The 18,519-nt window shown below is 40.5% G+C and overlaps 1 protein-coding gene across 1 annotated transcript in view; it reads right to left on the bottom strand.

Moving 5' to 3' along the window:
- Positions 1 to 15,018: 15,018 nt before the first annotated feature.
- Positions 15,019 to 18,519, bottom strand: part of serpinh2 (serine (or cysteine) peptidase inhibitor, clade H, member 2) — a 35,911-nt gene continuing 32,410 nt past the window's right edge. The window contains 1 exon segment of the mRNA XM_044098260.1: positions 15,019 to 17,143. Coding sequence (XP_043954195.1) covers positions 16,838 to 17,143 — 306 coding nt within the window. The 3' untranslated portion in view covers positions 15,019 to 16,837.

The following is an 18,519-nucleotide window of genomic DNA, read 5'->3' on the forward strand; positions in this document are numbered from 1 at the left end:
AATGACTTTAAAGCAGTGGTCCACAATGCTGGAAGGCAAACTCTGCATGTAGTTTGTAAAACTGTCAAAGCACAGATGGTTAAAGTATGTACATTTACAAGAATGATGGCAGAGGCATTTCTGCACACAAACCGTGTGCCCTGCAAAAGTATTCACATTTTTCCATATTTCTTTATGTTCAAAAGGTAAATGTCAAAGGATTTCATTGGGATTTTATGTGATAGACCGATGTGAAGTACTGCACAGTTGTAAAGTGGAAGGAAAATGATGTGCTGTTTTAAAAATCTTTTACAATAATAAAAATCAACAATTTTTTATTCAAACCCCTTTTATCAAATCATATTCACATGTTAAAAGGATCCAATCAAATCCTGTCTGAATCTAATCAACGATCCGTGGCAAGACTTGAAAACTGATGTTGAAAGACCATCTCCATCCAGCGGGACTGAATTTGAGCAATACTGGCAAACATTTCAGTGTCTGGATGTGCAAAGTAGGTGGAAACCTCCTCCATAAAACTCACTCTTCAAGTGAAAAAGATTTTGTAAACTATGTACAGATAATTATTTATACCACCAGCAGATTTAGGTTTAAGGTAGTCCTAACTTTAATTTGACAGACAATCTGAGAAGGTCAGTAAAAATCAAAGTCTTTCCATCTCCAAGATTTAGAGTTTATCACTAAACATGAATAATGAAAATACCAGCAGAACCATGTAAAAAGCTTATAAGCAGTTATAAAAACAAAAAAAAAGATTTGATTGATGTATTGTCAGCAAAGCTTTTTCCAGTGATTATTCAGAAGGGTATAAATAATTTTTCAACACGCCATTCACAATAAAATCTCAATAAAACCTAAAAAAATTGTTAATCCTGTGACATAAACGTAAGAACATTTAAGAGGTCTGAATACTTTTGCCAAACAATGAATTATGATACCGGCTTTCAGTTTTGCAGAACACCTGCATTGCACTTACACGTAAATGTCATTTTCTTTTCACGTGTTTGTGCAGTCGTAACAGACCATACCACTCTGTGCCTGTACTTATAACCGTATGCTAACAGTGTTACAGAGAGTCCATGCTCTGCACATGATATGCAGACTTCATGTACCCTTTTTGCTTTTAAAAAACACCCATTATTTTCTGATTCTGCTTGACTTCTGGCTTTTATGAAGCAAGTAGAGAAAAACCTAACTCAGGAGCCTCTCCAAAAGGCTTCCAATTTCTGGGACTAGGTGTACCCTTTCTCCTAATCATTTTCCAGGCAATCAGCAGCTCTTTGTCAGCAAAGGAGGAGAGCAGAAGGTAAGGAACGGTGGTGAATAAAGAATCAAGACCAGCATAAGGCAGGTGAGAAAAACCTGAAATGATGTGAATAACAGGACACCAGGAAAGGTTAAAAAATACAGGTTGAAAGAGGAGGAGAGACGGTGGAAGTGCAAAGGTACAAGGACCAAAAAGGAATGATAAAAACAGTGGAAAATGTGAAGGTGAGGGGTGGCAAGTTTGGTGCCTCATTAGATAAAAACACTTAGGAGTCAGAGTCAGGAAGCAGATGCTGGGGCTTCAGTAGTGTTTTGAACAGAGAATCACTCATCAAACGATAAAGTCTGTGTGACCTTTTCGGCAGCATCCCCAGAGAGATGAATGGAAAGACAAAGGCACCGACATAACAGCTTCTCTAAACGGGCTTCTTATCCTCTCTGGCCTCCTCGGGGCTGTGCTGTTGGCCCTCAGATGGGAGAAACAGCACAGCATTGCCTTCCATCTTAAACACAATATCTGCTGGGAAATAGGGAAAACACACATCCATCACATGGTAGCAGAAATTTCCACCTGGACATCATTCAGAAAATCTGATTAATAATTGGCTTAATCTGCTCCAAACAAAGATGAAGGGTACTAATGGACATGTAATAATTTAGGTTTCTGTCCCCTACTGTACAAGACCAAAGAAAAAGAAGCTGTTAGGATTCATTGGAGTTCAATCAAACAAACCTCAGCATGAGACATGCAAAGTACTCAGCACTTTCAATCTCCAATAGACATTTGAAGCCAAGAGAAACTTGCACTTCTAAGTATGAAAGTAAGAATACAGCATGGCCCATTTTTTTTTCTTCTTCCAAGCAGCCTGATGTTATTTTTTAAACCAGTCTGTATGTCCACTATACTTTCCAACCGTCTTTCCAATGTTTTTTTTGGACCATGACTGCATTTTGACACATTTTGAACATGTGGAATGAGAGATTTCTTTTCACTGTCGTCACAGAATTAATTATCTGTAGTCATCAGTTCCCCTTATTTTGCTACTGAAATAATATTATAATATACTATATAATAATATTTCTTGCTTGTTTAGTGTTTTATGTTTTGCCTCATGGAAAGCACTTTGAATTGCCTTGTTGCTGAAATGTGCAATACAGATAAACTTCCCTCGCCCTGCTGCAAAGTCAAAGGGTCAACACAACTGGCTGAGTGTCCGCTGATAAAAGTTTCACACATCATGTGACCAACTGAATTTAACTGCATTGTCGAATTGAGAATAACTGTCTGACTCAAACTTTGTGATTTGATTGTTTTGGCTTCCAACAGTCACATTGGATTCTGCATAACGGGAAACTAATATGACATGTGGGACAAAAGGGACTTGATCCTCCAACTACTTCCTGTCATCTTCTACTTCATGGTTTGTGCCAGGGGCAACATCTTGTTGTTCATCATGTAACTTGTGTGACGCAAAAAAAAGTATTTCAATTGGAGTTTTAGAAAATAAACCAATTTGTATAAGAGACAAAAAAACCCCCACCTCATTCTAGTGACAAAACTTAACAAAAAAATTAGATTTTTTTTTTCTTTTAAATTGCCGTGTTTCCATTGAGCAAGTTTATTTTCAAAATGTCAAATTTTGCAAATATATGGTCAATGAAATAGCTGCATTTCAAATGCAGGCAGATTTTAAATGCAGGCTGTAAACAACCGAAGCGCCACACCGTGGAAACCTCTGCAGCAGAATACACACTTTGTTTCTGCAACCAGCTGGGCTTTCTCTTCCTCTCACACCTGCTTGTGCTTTACATACATGAACGTGACAGTGTGTGCTGACCTTTGGGATCTTGAAGTGAATGGATGAAGACAGAGTGATTGAGGTGCAGCCCCGCTCCAAGCGAAAGAAATGTTTTGCATGATTGCGACCACTCAGTCTGACGTGGGAATGAAATCTGTTTACCCAGGAGCTATAATGTGACTTGTGTTCTCCATTTACATTTCCTGCTGCAGCCCTCCCGGTGCAGCCGTCGCAGCTCTGAGATCATTGTGAGCAGATCTGGAAGGTGTGGAGTGAGAGGTGGAAAAAAAAAAGTGTTTACTCTGCTGGCCTGCTTTTAAAGTTCAGTAATTTCACATCCCTGAAATGCATTTGATTGCTAGAGTATTGACTGAAAGCGATATTGCAAAATGACAATTTGGAAGGGAGGTTGTAGGAATGAAAAGGATTTCTGTCAGGATTATCCAATCTTTGTCTGATTATCCAGGAAACACGAGGTTGTGTCAAGTAGAGGGGAGGTATGCAAGTCTGTTTACTACCAGCTCAGTACGTGGCGTCTCCTTAAAAAGCAGCTGCGTTTTGTACACTGACTGAAACAATTAGCATGAGAATTGAACCATCACAACGCACCAGCACGGTGTTTGATTGCCCCCCGGGTGCCCGCTCAATTCAGCCAATCCGTCGGCGTCTCCCGGCTTTCTCGAACAACAACAAACATCTCTTTGGCTGCGACATTAAAAGAACAAGTCCAAATCCTGGATGTGTTTGTTGTTCCACTTGAAGAAGATCAGCGGTTTCCTGTCAAAATGATATTCTGTCAGCGAGCGAAGCGCCATAACCTTTATTGTGAGGCACTTTCTTCTTCAAGAGGAAACGCTTTTGCACAAATGACAGGGTAATTTCCAGGCAGCTTTGGTGAAACTGATTAAAAGTGCTGCTGTTAAGAAAGATTGTTGCTAAGACGTCTTGTTGCTAAAGAGCCAAGAGAGAGGAGGAAAACTATGTGGAGATTGGAAACACAATGGAATAATGAAGGCTTAGAGTCAGACTGAAAACAATTTGTTTCAAACTCTGATCCCAAGCAACTTTTTTTTAGATTAATGTACAAAAACTCTAGATGACCTAGAATTAAACAGTTGTTTGGCTGCTCAGCAAAGTTTAGGTAACACGTTTCACCTGAGGGCTACAGGTGAAACAGCCCATGCCTCGTTTTGTCACAATAAAACTGTAAGCTTCAATTCATTTTACTAGGATTTTGTAAAAGACCAACACAAAGTTGTGAATAAACCTGAAGTTGGAAGTAAATGACAGATGATTTAACATCAAAGGAGGAGGACTGATCCTGATGGAGTGAAGAAGAGTGATCCCGAAGGGATGAAGGTGGTTTGTGTGGACAGCAGAAGAGCAGGCTGACTGATGAAGGTTTGCTGGTGGTGTCCAAAGTCATCAGAGAATTTAAACTACAAGCAAAAAGAGCCAAAAACTAAAACAGAGAATCAAGAGAAATACTTCAAAGTCTCAAAGAAGTGCACAAGAAGGTTAACAGTCGAGTAAAGAGTAGTCATCCTGCAGCTCCTTAAAAAACCCCAGCACACTGATGAAGAGACGGGTGTGCAGTCTGCTGCAGGTAACCCACGCTATCCAGCAGAGATCCTCTATTAAAACAGACTCACACACAAGAACAAACTCAAGCACCAGGATGCTGACCGCATTTTCCCTGACCGCGTTGAGGGAAAACTCAACTGTGCTGGAAAAAGAGTCACAAACACTTGGTTGTGGAATTGTTCATCGATAAAGACTAAAGGATATTCACCCTATTTCTGGACAGATTTGAGAGTTAGACAAGAAATAGACTCAGAAAGTGATATAAACCAAAGAAGAACTGGAGATAGAGCAAAACGGAGAGAAGGTTTTGAAAGAGAGAAAGGCCAGAGAGCCTGAGGTTTCAGGATCTGAGTTCCTTTTCTTTTGTTATTGTTACCAGCAACTGGAATCTTTCCTTTTATTTTTTTGAGCTGTTTGGTCCCCGACTCCAGAGCTTAATAGAGATGCAGAATTCACATCGGCTTCATCTGGACAGTGAAAACCCTCACGACCACACCTTCATGGATTAAGATCGATCTGTGATCCACAAGAGGAGCTGGAGCTGATTCACCTGGAGTCTCTAAGATTCACCTGGAGTCTCTAAGATTCACCTGGAGTCTCTAAGATTCACCTGGAGTCTCTAAGATTCACCTGGAGTCTCCAGAGACCTTGAGGATGAGATTTATTCAGCTGCTTCGACCAGCAGCTAAGCTAAGATCCAGGGTGTGAGGTGGTGGTACCTCACACCCTGAATCAGTGTGTGAGGTACCTTTCATTAAAGATTTTGGACCTTTAGCGCAAATATAGTCTTGCCATACGTATAAATATGTGTAAATATGAAATGGATGATGTGTAATGAGTATAATTTTCATATTAGTGAGCAAGAGAGTAATGTTTCACTTATTTCACAAATTTCTATTTACAGGCAGATAATGGAATCATAATTTGACAGTGACTGACATGTACAAATGGTGAAATGCACTGCAAACACACGAATGATGCCAACTCCAAAACACACACACAAATTCAACAGAAAAACTATGCAAAAAAGGGCTGCGATAACAGACAATAGGGGCAAAGGGGAAAATTGCACATACCACAAACAACAACGTTTGCTGTCCATTTGCATCTGTCAACCACCTTATAATCTAGCCTTACTGTACACGTTCTGTGTGTACTCAATATGTCCTCGTTACCAAATCACTGCTCTGGTTCTACTGAAAATAACAAAAACTCTGTAAATATGTTTAAAATAAGTAAACCTAACTCAACAGCAGGATGCTTTAGGACGTATTTGCAGTATGAAAGAACGCTAGCCGTATACCTGCATCAAACTGTGCAGTCGGCAGCTGTCCCCGATGCTCTTTTCCCCAGCAGGGTTTGGGTTCAGCCCAGAGGTCAAGCAAACATTGTCATTTTGCTCAGCCCTGGGTGGGTTGGCCCTGGACCTCACCAACCTGCAGCACTGCATCAAACATCTCCTCTGTGATTACCGCCTCTGACACATGGACGTAGCTGGCCAGCTGCTGCACCACCTGTCAGAGTAAAGACCTGAAGCAGAGGAGAAATTAATGGGAGCGAGCACGGGGATGAAAGTTGGGCGGGCTTGAAGACATAAAGGACGGGGAATGAGACCAGAATAGGAAATGTTGGACACATGGATGAGAGAAGGGGGGAAAGAGTGCAGGGGTGAGGATAATGGAAATGTGTGGAGATAATGAAAAAGAGAAAATTGAAGGACGTAGATAGGGGACAGAGTGGGGGGAAAAATAGACAAAGAGCAGGACTGAGTTCAAGATGCAGAATTCCAAAAAGCAGAGACTTCATGAAAGACATAATTAAATTGTGGCATTCATTGATTCTCTTTTGTAATGTCAGAAAACTGAAAGCGACTGCAGCCATAAAACGACAGGCATTTGTGTTAATTCTTGTGGGCCTCTTTATACGGAACGCGGTTGGTATTCAGGGACATCATTACCAAAACCTACAAAAGCTCTTATCAGCTGCAGAGGGCTGCCTGTGTGTCTGAGGTGTGTGTTTGTTTCACACGACTCGCCTCCTATCTCTGTTTCACATCTTTTGCCATCTGAGTGGAATGGGCAGTCCAGCTCCTCTACTGTGTTTTTTGACATTTCCATTAGTCAAGATGAAAGCTGAACAGGAATCAGACTCACTGGACAAGCCTTCATACTGAGCCGGAACAAAGGCGCTGGAACACCCTTCTCCGTTTGTGCAGAACTTCATAAAAATACGGCCATAAAAATATTTTCTGCTGCTATTCAAAACAGCTAGCAGCTACTCACAGGAATTAATGCTCCCCTCCTGGGTTTTTCGGTGTCAGAGCTTTCATTATAAGGCTCAATGGGGCACGAGTCTTTCATTAAAGGCTCAAGATCATGTCTCACAGGGGTTCGGTCACGTTTCTGTCTGTAGCTATTTATGTCAGTAAGTTAGTATGTAAGCACACTGTAGATTTTGACATTTTTTGGACATTACAACCTCAAATGTTGATGGATTTCATTTGATGTGACAATCCAACACAAAATGGAAACAATAGTTGGTTTTTTTTAACAAATAATTTGTGTTCAGCTTCTTGAATAAAATACAGTGAAGGTCATAAAGCAGGAGAGGAGAAGCTAGGATGGAAAATAAAAACAATATTCCAAGCTTTGACAACCTGTCTTCACCACAGTGTTGTATGGAGCCTCAACTACTCTCGTTTCAGTATTCGTGGATTTTTCTGTCTGTATTGTTTGCATAAAATTAGTATAGAGCTGAAAAAACTGGTATAAAATTCCAGTTCTCAAGGGCTGGCGCCCTGCAACTATTAGATGTGTCCCAGTCTTCCTGCTCTTGGAGCGGTCGCTGGTCTGCTTGACATTCACATAATTCAAAACTGCGCCAGAGTTCGTTCAACTGGACCGAGACCAAGTTTGCTTTTTGGTCCGCATAAAGGTTTGATTGCATATTCACACCACCCCAATTAAGCCTGACTTTCTGGGCAAACGAACCAGAGTTCAATTAAAGTGGCCTAACCAGTGCTGGTGTGAATTCACCCTAAATGTCCAGATCTTAATTTTCTAATCATCTCTCACAACAAACTGCTGCTCAGTATCTTCATTTAGCTGAAGCAGATTTAAGAGCAAAGGGGACCAAACAGTTTGTGACACAAAGATGGTAGAAGAGCCTTCCTTTGTGGACTTGTGTTTCAGAAAGCAACAATAAACTTGTTAAAGTAGGCTTTATGTTGAGTGTTTACTTTTATTGTCTTTTTTGCTGTTATCTTATATTTTTTTATTATTATCTGCATTTAGTTTTAATAGTTATTTTATTGGTTTTCCGTAAAGTGTTTTCTGATGATTTTGTCTGGGAAAGGCACTGAAATAAACTTTACTTCTGAACTGCCTCTTTTCTGCAGTATGGACTCAATGGTGTCAATAGGGGTCTGGGCGGCTCAGTTGTTGGCGCATCGTGAGGCTGGAGTTGTTGGCGCATTCGTCCTGGTTTCCGTTCCAAGTTTCAGCGTCCAATAATGGCCACTACAGAGAAAAGAAAAGGTTAAAACCATGTCAAAAACATTCGCCAGAAATGTAAACAGTTAAATAATCTGACCAACAAGGGTGAAAATGGCTTTGAGTTACAAAATCTTCTTTTAACTCTCTGGACGGTGCTAATGAGATTGTCCAAAAATGACTATAAAGTCATGGTATAATGTTTAAAACATTTATTAAAGTATAAGCGCACTTTAAAGTCATAAATAATTATCTTTTTCTCTGCTAAGTTAAGCTTGTATTTTTTCAGTGAAGGTTTAATACCTTAAGTAATCCAATGTTCCAGACAGTAACCTTCCTTATCTGGCATATTATGTGCTCCCTGTGCCAAGGTAAACACAAGGTTCTAAAAAGAATGTGAGTCTGGGTTTCCTAATGGCTATCTAATGTAAACGTGGCACAAAACTCAGACTTGTGTCTGAGCGCTGAGTCAGTGAAGTGTGCTACAAAGTGGGAAAGAGATGGTGCACAGAACAGGAGCTACACACCCAACAGCCTCCCAGAGAAAGAGTCCCTGGGCAGACAGCGTCTGTGTGACCCTCTGCTGACGATTCTTTCCAGGCCCAGAGCGACCTGAAGGAACCTGGAGCAAGAAGCCCAGCCTGCTTCTGGGAAAGTAAACAGGATCTGACCCAAAAGGGAGGTACTCTGGGCGGCGGATGACTCAGCTGGGAGAGAGACGCATCATGTCCAGAGGCTATTGTCTTCGATGCAGTTGTCCTGGGTTCAGTTCCTGGTCTCGGGTCATTTGCTGCATGTCTTCCCCTTCTCTCTGTCTCTCTCTCTATATCCTTTTTCCTGTCAAATTACTGCCCAATAAAGGCCACAAGGGCCTAAAAATCTTTAAGAAAAAAAAAATGGAGGTACTCTATCCTGTCATAATAAGACTGGTTTCAGACACCTGATCCGCTGGCTTTCCTCTGTTGGGATTGTGATTTTAAATTCTTCCAAACTTTCCCTTTAGACACCAGTCAGGTACGTATAAACCTTAATTATGCATACAAACCAGAAGTTCTGCTTCCCAGAGAGATGTTTGATAAATTAAATCTTTAATCAGCTAAAGAAAACCTGAATGTTCATTCTGCAACTACTCCTGGAAAAGTAGTTGGAGAAATACTTCTCCAGCTACTGCTGTAAATGAATGTGTTAAATTTCACATTTATTTATATCTTGTTTGTTAATTAATCAGTATATTACTGCTGCTAACACTGCTAACTAAAAAGGTTAGATGCGCTAACCATAAAGAACTAACCATACACATTAGTTCAGCTAATGATAAAAAACTACAGCAAACTTATTTTTCGTGGACGCTAATGCTAAAGCACTAACTTTAGTTCAAATGATATCTGTCATTGAAAGACATTATACTTTACATTCTGTGAAGCCCTTAGATATATTTGTATTTTGTTCTCCTCTGTCCATGTTTTATTTTGTTACTGTATGTTTTTTGTTTGAAGTAAAGCTCTTGGGGCTTGGGGGGAACAGAGAATGTGAGGACAGGAAATGGAACTGCTGTCTTCACACACTTCAAAATAAGACAGTATTTACATACCTGTCAAGTCTCCCGTTTTGGCCAGGAAATTCCCCTTTCTCGCTGTGCTCCCGTTGTAGTATTTTGCCGTAAATATCCCGTATTATGGCTCCACCCACCGCTCTTCGGTTGGTTTCTAGCTGTCGTTTTTATTTAAAACTATTAAAATTCACTGCATTTAACTCTTAGAAGTAAAATAAATATAAAAATTGAGGATTTATTTTTAAATCTGTTTTGGAGAATATCTTCAGTCTGGTGAGATCTCACGTTAGACTTTCCACTCTGCGGTGGCATAAGGCAATAAGGTTTGAACAATTACACCCAAATACATGTATCCTCCCTATTATAACACTGTATATCATAATTAGAGAAGGCTGCGGTCTCACTCCAGCGCCCCCACGCCCACCTGGCCTCATTTCTCAGCAGCAATTTCACCACAGTAACAGGTGGCACCTAAACCTCCTCCAACATTACCCAAGCACAAACCCTGTACAGATTATACAGGGAGCTGTCTCTCCGAATAACGCCACCAGGCAGGTACAGCAGAACGTGCAATTGCCAGCGAGGGGGACTGAAGGTACGGGTCTGATCTGTGTCCACGCTCTGCAGCTGTTCATTTGGAGAGCGCGTGCTGACACGGACACGCAAACACACGGCGGTGCAGAAGGAGGGATTATGGGTCAGCACATGTAAATGCCAGCAGTGTGTTCCCAGGCAGAAAGGAGTAATTAATTGCATCAGTTCAACTGATGAGAGCAGAGTGACTGTGTGGCTTCACTGAGCAGGTGGCAGCAATCTCAACCTGCTCTCCATATTATCCAGATCAGGCTTTATTGCATCTCATACCTGCAGTGAAACATATTGGAAGAAGTTACAAAGTCTAATCAAGGCGCCACTAAAACCTGGATAGTGGCTGAGAAGACAAGAGTTCACACATTTGTTTTGCTAAGCTTGTCCTTTACTATGAAAGTTCTTTGAGAGCTTTTAACTTTTATCAATAGTTAACAATCAATGAACTGACAATTTACTTTCCTTACTAATCAAAGCAGACATAATCTGTTGTCAGCAAGAATTAACAAATAATCTTTTTGCATGTAAAACTTGCACCTATTTTAACCTACATACATAATCTCATTGTTTATCAGAGGAACTCCTACCAGAGAGAAAAATCTGGGGTTTTAAACTTCAGGGTTTAGTTCAAGTAAACCACAAATAACTGCAACACCTACGACAAGAAACTGACAATGACTAATGAGCGTTTCCCGTCTGAAAAGATGTGTTTTTTTTCAGCATCTTGACATGAAATACCGTACCTTCAGCAATTATATCCATCTCTGGTGAAAGTATGTAAAATACCTTAAAAATAATCTTCATAGCAGTAGTGTAACATTGAAACTGGAAAATGTGGCCGTTAATTGGAGTAAAAACACACAACTATAATATTTTTGTAAAAAATATAGACTTTTCTGAATGCATTCACAGCTTTTGCTGATTATCAATGTTCTGTCAGGTACACAAACACCCGATTGCTTTAAAAAAAAGAAAAGAAATCACCTTTAAATTTATTCTTTCCTCCCTTTCAACTCCTAATTCTGGGATTGGCAGCTGAGCCCGGCGGGGCGCTCAATGAATAATTTGTGGACAGTAAGGGCTGCAGGCAAGTGGAAAAATCATAGACAAAAGTAATAAAATGGGGGAGTCAACAGCTTCATGAACTATTTATCTCTCTTGAACTGATATGTCCTCCTTGAATCTCCTTCTGTTCTCCATCCACCTCACTTGTCAGAGCCCGCAGCGGTCCACACTTTATTGAAACCTTGATTCAGTTTCCCAACATGTCACTTTCTAAGAACTGTGTGCAATAAAGGAGACGGGTTATTGGGGACCAGAAACGAGGAGATGGGAGGGGTGGAGGTGGGTGGCTGGTGAAAAAATATATACAATTGCTGGAAAGAAAAAGACAGGAAAGTGCTGTGTGCGATGTGATCGGCGGCTGGAGGAGACAACAGTTGACAGTGATCAATAACATTAATATGGGCTGCAGCGAAGTTTCTGCTTCTGGCATATTAACTATCTGCTTGCGTAGACGGGAAATATCAAAGCGATGCTTAACCTTTATTAATATTTTTAATAAACCGAACTCATCAAGCGCTCTGTTTTTAGGTCTTAGCAATTAGTGGAGCAGAGAAAGTTTATTTTACACCAGAATGGTTCACTTTTTATTGAAAACATGAAGGTTTATATAAAAAGAGAAACAAATATAGCAGAGGTCATAAAATAATGAAGACCAAGGAAATCTAATTAGAGGTCTGCATACAGTCAATACCGACTTGAATATTTTACTAGTTTTGTCATTTAATGATTTATTCTAAAAGAAAAACACTGAACTGTTTGAAAGCATCGACCATCTAGCCTCTAAATACACAAGGTGAAGTATTTAGAGGAATTCCTCCATTCATAATGTTCATTTTCTTATTAGATAAATCTGAAAACTTTTCTCCAGACTTGTCTGTCTTACTAAGGTGGTGATTTTAGAACAACTGCTTCTTTCTTGGTTGATGTTGCTGATGTTAAACTGGCTTCACTGAGGACAATGCCACTGTTGTTCCAATAATTATCTGTTTATGGTTGCTCTGTGTCATGGCAGTTATTGTTTGTTTTTGCTGTAGATCCTAACCAATTTCTTTTCATCTACCGCTGACTGTTGGAGTTAAGTGGCAGAAACTTGGCCATAACAGTTTAATTCAGCTGGGATGTCCTCCCAAACATCTATTTGGAACAAATAATGCAGGTTAATTGTAAACTTTTTCCTGTGAACTGTGCTTAATAGCTGGATCTTTACCAGCAATGTGAGAAATGCCACTCTTATCTCCTCACACAGCTATGAATTAAAGACATGAGGCCATTTCTATTGTTTTCATTTCCACCCCAGCTGGGTTGACTGACGCTGGGCCACAAGGATGCATGGAAGTAGATTCAAAGCCCTGAACTGGCATCAGTTATTCAATTTTTGAGGCAACTCATGACAAGACTTTGAAGTGTACCACAAACTTTGTCGAAACACTCACCAAATGCTTCCAAGCAACCACAGTGAAGATGTTTCCTCCATTTACACAAATGAATAATTGAGAAAAAAAAACTATTTCAAAGGGAGAAAAGCAAATGTGCCCTTTTTGCCTCCCCTTTTAAAACGCTGTTTGCATTTGGCATCCTCACTGTGTTCAGTGTTTTATTTAAAGAACAACATTTCAGTCCGACTATCCATCTGTCGGCACACACAGGACATTTGTGCAAATTTTCCTCCCAGATGCCTTGAAAGCCCAGAAACAAAGCCAGAAAAAGATGTGCACTTCCACGAAAGGTAAAAACAAGTAAATATCGGCTGTCCTGTTCTACTGCTACTGTAAGAAACGCTGTCTAGACGCACAGCTGGTCTGTCTGATTCGCAGCATTCAACAAAGTCTTTTCAAACACTCCAGTGTTCCAGCTTTTACCCAAATTAGCCCCCTTTGTACGGCTCTGCTTAGCAACAGCAAGCGTTGCCACGCCGTTTTCTCTACACAGGCCTCCTGCGCCGCTCAGACCGGTAAAAGGGCACAATACGGCAGGTACGCTCCACAATGAATAAACCCATGTGCTCAATTTAGACAGGCTGATGATGGATCTGAGGCTGTCTGCTGTGAGCACATCAATCCTGCCCATTCTAACACCAGCTCCCAGCTGGCTCGCCTTCACATTTTATTCAGGTCAGAACACTGACAAACACATGCATGTCTACATCGACTCACAGCGAGCCAAACTTAATGTGACTTATAAGGAAAAGGCAAGATAAAAAACAAAAAACAAAAATCAATTCGCAGCGCTGGGTAGCAGCCTTACCTTCTTTTTATCCAGCCTACTTGAGGAGGAAGTAAACTATCCCAATATGTTTGTTATTTAGACCTGCGTTGGTTTAATCCCAATGTTTTCATATTCTCTTTAAATGGAAAGGTTTGCTTTCAAGCATCAAGCAATGTTTATGATATAATATTTCATGGTCTTTTACACTGTTGTTACTTTTACACATGATAGATATTTACTTTTAAAAAAAAGATTTGTCTCATCAGTGATGCTCCATGTCAATGTGCATTACAAAACATAAGTTTTAGGCAGGAGAAAATATCTGAATGCAGAGTAATAGTATGAAAAATAAAATTTTCAGCAGCTGCAATCTAATTTTTTTTTTCTGATACAACTTTCAACACTGTTTACTGCACATACAGACAGGTATCGATTATAAGAAATAATTTTATTCTTTGAATTTTACTAGGTCTCCAGATAATGAACCTCTATGATTTGAAAAAACAGAAACAGATGATCTACTTCACTATTTTCTATTTCACCCTCAGAACTAACAGTTGTAATGTCAAAACTGCGTAAGCTAAGATACATTTATCTTTATGCTATTGTCACTGTAAGCAACGTCAATATTGTAAATAATTGCTTGAGCTACATTAAACATTATCATTAAATAATTAGATTACCAGTGTCGGAATTACTGATGCTTGTTTAATGCAGCAGAAAATGTTTCAGATGAACATTAAGATGTGCTGGTAGAGTCGTTAAGAAACTACCACTGTTTAATTGTCTAAACAGCAGATGAAGACAGATGCAACTTTTTCAACAAAACCATGCACTTCAGACGGAAATATTTTGTTTTCCAGTAGTTGGATAAACTGTTTTCAGTGTCTGTAAAAAATCAAAATCACATACGTGGCTGAGTTATGTGTTCGTTTGTCACAGGTCACAGTTGCTACAATGTTTACTAACATTATATTGCATGTTCAGCCTAAACTAATTTACTTCTTAAATGCTTAAATTTTGTTTATTTTTGTTTTCAATGTTTTATTTAAATAATATAATAGTAGAAATTGGAATGACTCTGTGCAGCTCTGAGTTCAATGGTGAATAAATCACAGTAAAGGTTGCACAAGAAATAAAATAAAAAATAGTTCTGACCTTTTGTATCACAATAAATCATAGGCGTACAAAAACATACATCGTATAGTATATTTTTGTTAACATTTTTTCCCTTGGTGTTTCAGCTCATAAAATTGGGAGAAATACAGAACGTTGTTTCTGGCTTGTTTTTGTTACTTTTAGTTATCACCACAACAGGTATTAAATCCCACTGGTTGTCTGCCTCGAACATTGCTCAACTCTGGGGGGAAGGCAATTCCCAGATCTGAGAACAAATCAAACACAGCATTAATTAGCATAAAGAGAGTTTATTTGATCTTAGAGGATCATGAATATTAAATTGGGTATTTGCCCACATATCTGATACTTGCAGTGAACTACATCATGTCACTTTACAAACTATATCTGGATTTGCTCAGGATTATGAGGTGATTTAAGATGCAACTCCAAGATATATTCAGAGATGTTTTGCTTTTAATACTTGTTTCTTTTTGTCTTTTGCTTATGGGAAGTTATTTAGTGGTTTTTTCTTATGGTAAATTAATATCAATATTAATTTCCTGTGATGACTTGACACCAGGACCAACCAGTTTCCCTCTCACATGAAAAAATAAAATCCCGTTTTAATGTTTAATCCATGTTTTTAAATAAAACATAATGTAAAGTAGGAATGTGAACTTCCTGTCTTCCTCCTTGCCCTCTGTGATGGGTTCACCTTTCGGTCAGGCCAAATGACTGAGGAGGTAAAAAAAATAAAAAATAAGAAAGAAAGAGTGAGACAGCAGGAAGAGCACTCAGAGCACAGTCATCCCAATTACAGCACAGCACTTGGCCTTTAGAAGAAAAATAGACGTGACTCAACTGAGGGTTAGCTTGCTGATAGAGATGCTAAGGGGGACCCTCCATTTTCACCTTGCCGCTGGTAAAAGCTCAAGATGGGTCAGGAGAAAGAGCTGGCCTGAAGTAGATGGAAACAGATGTTTGTTGTGTTCAACCACAGCGAGGACTTGCTGACTTGAGTGAAAAAGCAGAGGTAGCCAACCGCTTTGGAGCATTTATATTCACGCTGAGAACTAAGAGCATGTTTTGGTGGATTTCTCCTTTTAAAGTGCACTTTCTGAGCTGCACCAACAACAAGAGAGACCTGGATTGAGTTTTAGCATCAGTTCAGGTTTTAGGTGTAGGTTCTGTGTATTTACTGATGCTTTGTTCCAGTCTCCTGGTAGCTGTTTTGCTACTTTATCTGCTATTCTGCTATGACCCTGTGGCTGTCCTGGTGTTAAGCCCAGTTTCACAAATGCTTCATGTTTTCAGACTAAACACCTCAAAACACTGCTGTGAAAATATATTTGTCCTTTTGAATTCCTTTTTACTTTGCTTTTCTGTTACACTCAAATGTTTCAGAGAAATATTTTTTCTCTGAAACATGAATTTGTTACATTTAATCCAAGCAATGTCAGTCAAGTTCGATTCATGTGATAAAATGACATCATAGATCAGCGATGGACTTAAAAGATTAAAAGGTTCACCCATCCTTTCCATATTGTTGACACACTCTGTAACGCATTACGGTCATTAGCATTATCTGGCTCATCAATAAGCACTTGGGTGGTCAATCAATCTTCCCCTGTTGACCCTCAGAGGACGCTGTCCCGGGTATCTGGCAACCCAGAGCAACCGCGGTGTCACTCCTGATCCTGGCCTGGTGTTTTTTGGACAAAGAGAGCTTCTGTTTGAATGCTTTAAGCACTCCTCTGTATGTCAGCATGGCGGTTCTTTGCTACAGTGGTCCTGTTTGTCGTGTCTGTTGACTTGATCAGTCTCTGAAGGTTTCTGCGTGGGGGCAGATTTTGGAAGAAAAAGAGATGCCATCGATTTTCTCTTGAGTTGGAGGCTTATCCTGTATCCGTCAACTTCAGTAATGTCTTGTACAGAGTTATCATTTATACATGCAGTGTAGGTGTAGCTCTGAGTGTATGACAGTGTAAATGTCGGATATGGCGGTGTCAGTGCCAGTCAGCCAAAAGACTATGGTGGTGTCAGCATATGACAGCGTGATGTGAAAGAGTGCCGCAGTGAATGACAATGTCTGCACTCAGAAACCAGCAAGCTGTCTCAGAGAGGGACCGGTGGAGGAAACGAGAAAAGACAGGAAGTAGAAAGAGATGCTACAATTCATCATGTAGGAGTTCTCCCTCGACATTGTCCAAAGCGCCCATCAGCAGCAGGGCTCCAGTGGTGTTATCTCTAACAAAGATGATGAACGGATGGTCGGCGTAGAACAGCTTGGGTCGCTCTATGTTCTCCTCCTCTAGATCTGCGTCCTGTTCACCAGCTGTGGGGTCGAGCTCTCAGGAAGCCCAGTGGAGGGCGCCACTGAGGTGAAGCATCCCTTTGTTCTTGTCAGACATCCCGGATATGTCGGCTGCCTTCTGGTCCCAGGCGACGCTCAAACCCAGAGAAGACAGATGTTTCTGGAATTGGACGAAAACACAAATGAACAGAGTTATCGGAGCATGTTGAACATGGACATAGAAGAAGAGGCGCCACATTGACTTTGTTACCCTCCCTTGGCATCTTCCATATTATGAGTACCAAGGTCTCCATGGAAATTAGTACGCTTTTAATTATGCTTGGTAACCAGAATTAGACTGAAGTGTTGACTCATCTGACTTTAACTATTCTTTAGGGTTAGGGTTAACTAATTATTTTCAAACTTTACATTGTACAAGTTTGAAATATATAAAAACATACAAGTTTCGCAAAAAGATTCAATAAAAATTATTTTACATGGAATTTACATGCACCTTTCCACACAAATGAACACATTTACACACCAATACACAACTTTGTGTTAAGTGTGTTGCCCAGGGGCACATCGACATGCAACAGGAGAAAGCTGGAATCGAACCACAACCTCCTGATTGCAAGAGAACTACTCCACCCACTGACCAGGGGTATGAATAGTTTGGAGCTTAACTGTATGTAGATATAGAAATGGTTGTAGTATTGTGTCTTCATTGACATTTTGTTAATTTTTCCCTTTCTTCATCAAGAGTTCAGTTGCTAAATCCTCAGAATGACTGTGTTTGATCTGAAGCCTATGGAGCAGAGCGGCTGCGTACTCTCCTCTGTGCATGTTGTCAAATCAGTTACCCCTGAATCTCCAGGCCATCCGACTCGGAGACGTCCTGCAAAGTGTATGCAAACAAGCAGCTGCCAAGACGCTGATAAATTATGCACTCAGGGAGACCAAACGACGAGTGGGAGGGAAAGAATATTTTAAAATTTTTATGATGCTGTGACATTCAGAAGTGGAGACGTGCTCCTTCTCCTGAACCTCGTCACATGATTAACCTGAACTCAACGCACCCTCCCAAAACAGTAACTTTTCCGACGGGGGGCTTCGGCGTGCCGCTTATTGACTTAGCATCCAAAAACGCCCGGGAGTCCGGGAGGACACTGACAGTTGCCCTTGTTGTGATCTGGCAGAACAAAGTAGGCAACAGGCCGAGAGGAGACGGAAGGAGGAAGCAGAGGATGAATAATTTAAGAGTGATGCCCCGTGACCTCAGCACCTCCTTTGTTTTGCCTCTGATATGAATTCCACAGAAAGTCGCCGGCGTGACAGGTAGTTTATCCTCCTGTGGCAGAAGGCCACTCACAGTGACAGGCTTCTCTGGGGGCCACATGAGAGCATGTGGGTGGAGTGGGGTGGTGGGAGAGGGGTGCATGTGTGGAGAAAGCCGCGGAAGGAAGCTGAAGCGGAGACGGGAGGGTGACAACGTGATTTTCTGGCACGTTTTAGACTTCAGCTGAGTAAACCGAAGATCTCTCTTATGTCATCTGG

Source organism: Gambusia affinis, linkage group LG18 (genome assembly GCF_019740435.1).
Source record: "Gambusia affinis linkage group LG18, SWU_Gaff_1.0, whole genome shotgun sequence".
Lineage (NCBI taxonomy): Eukaryota > Metazoa > Chordata > Actinopteri > Cyprinodontiformes > Poeciliidae > Gambusia > Gambusia affinis.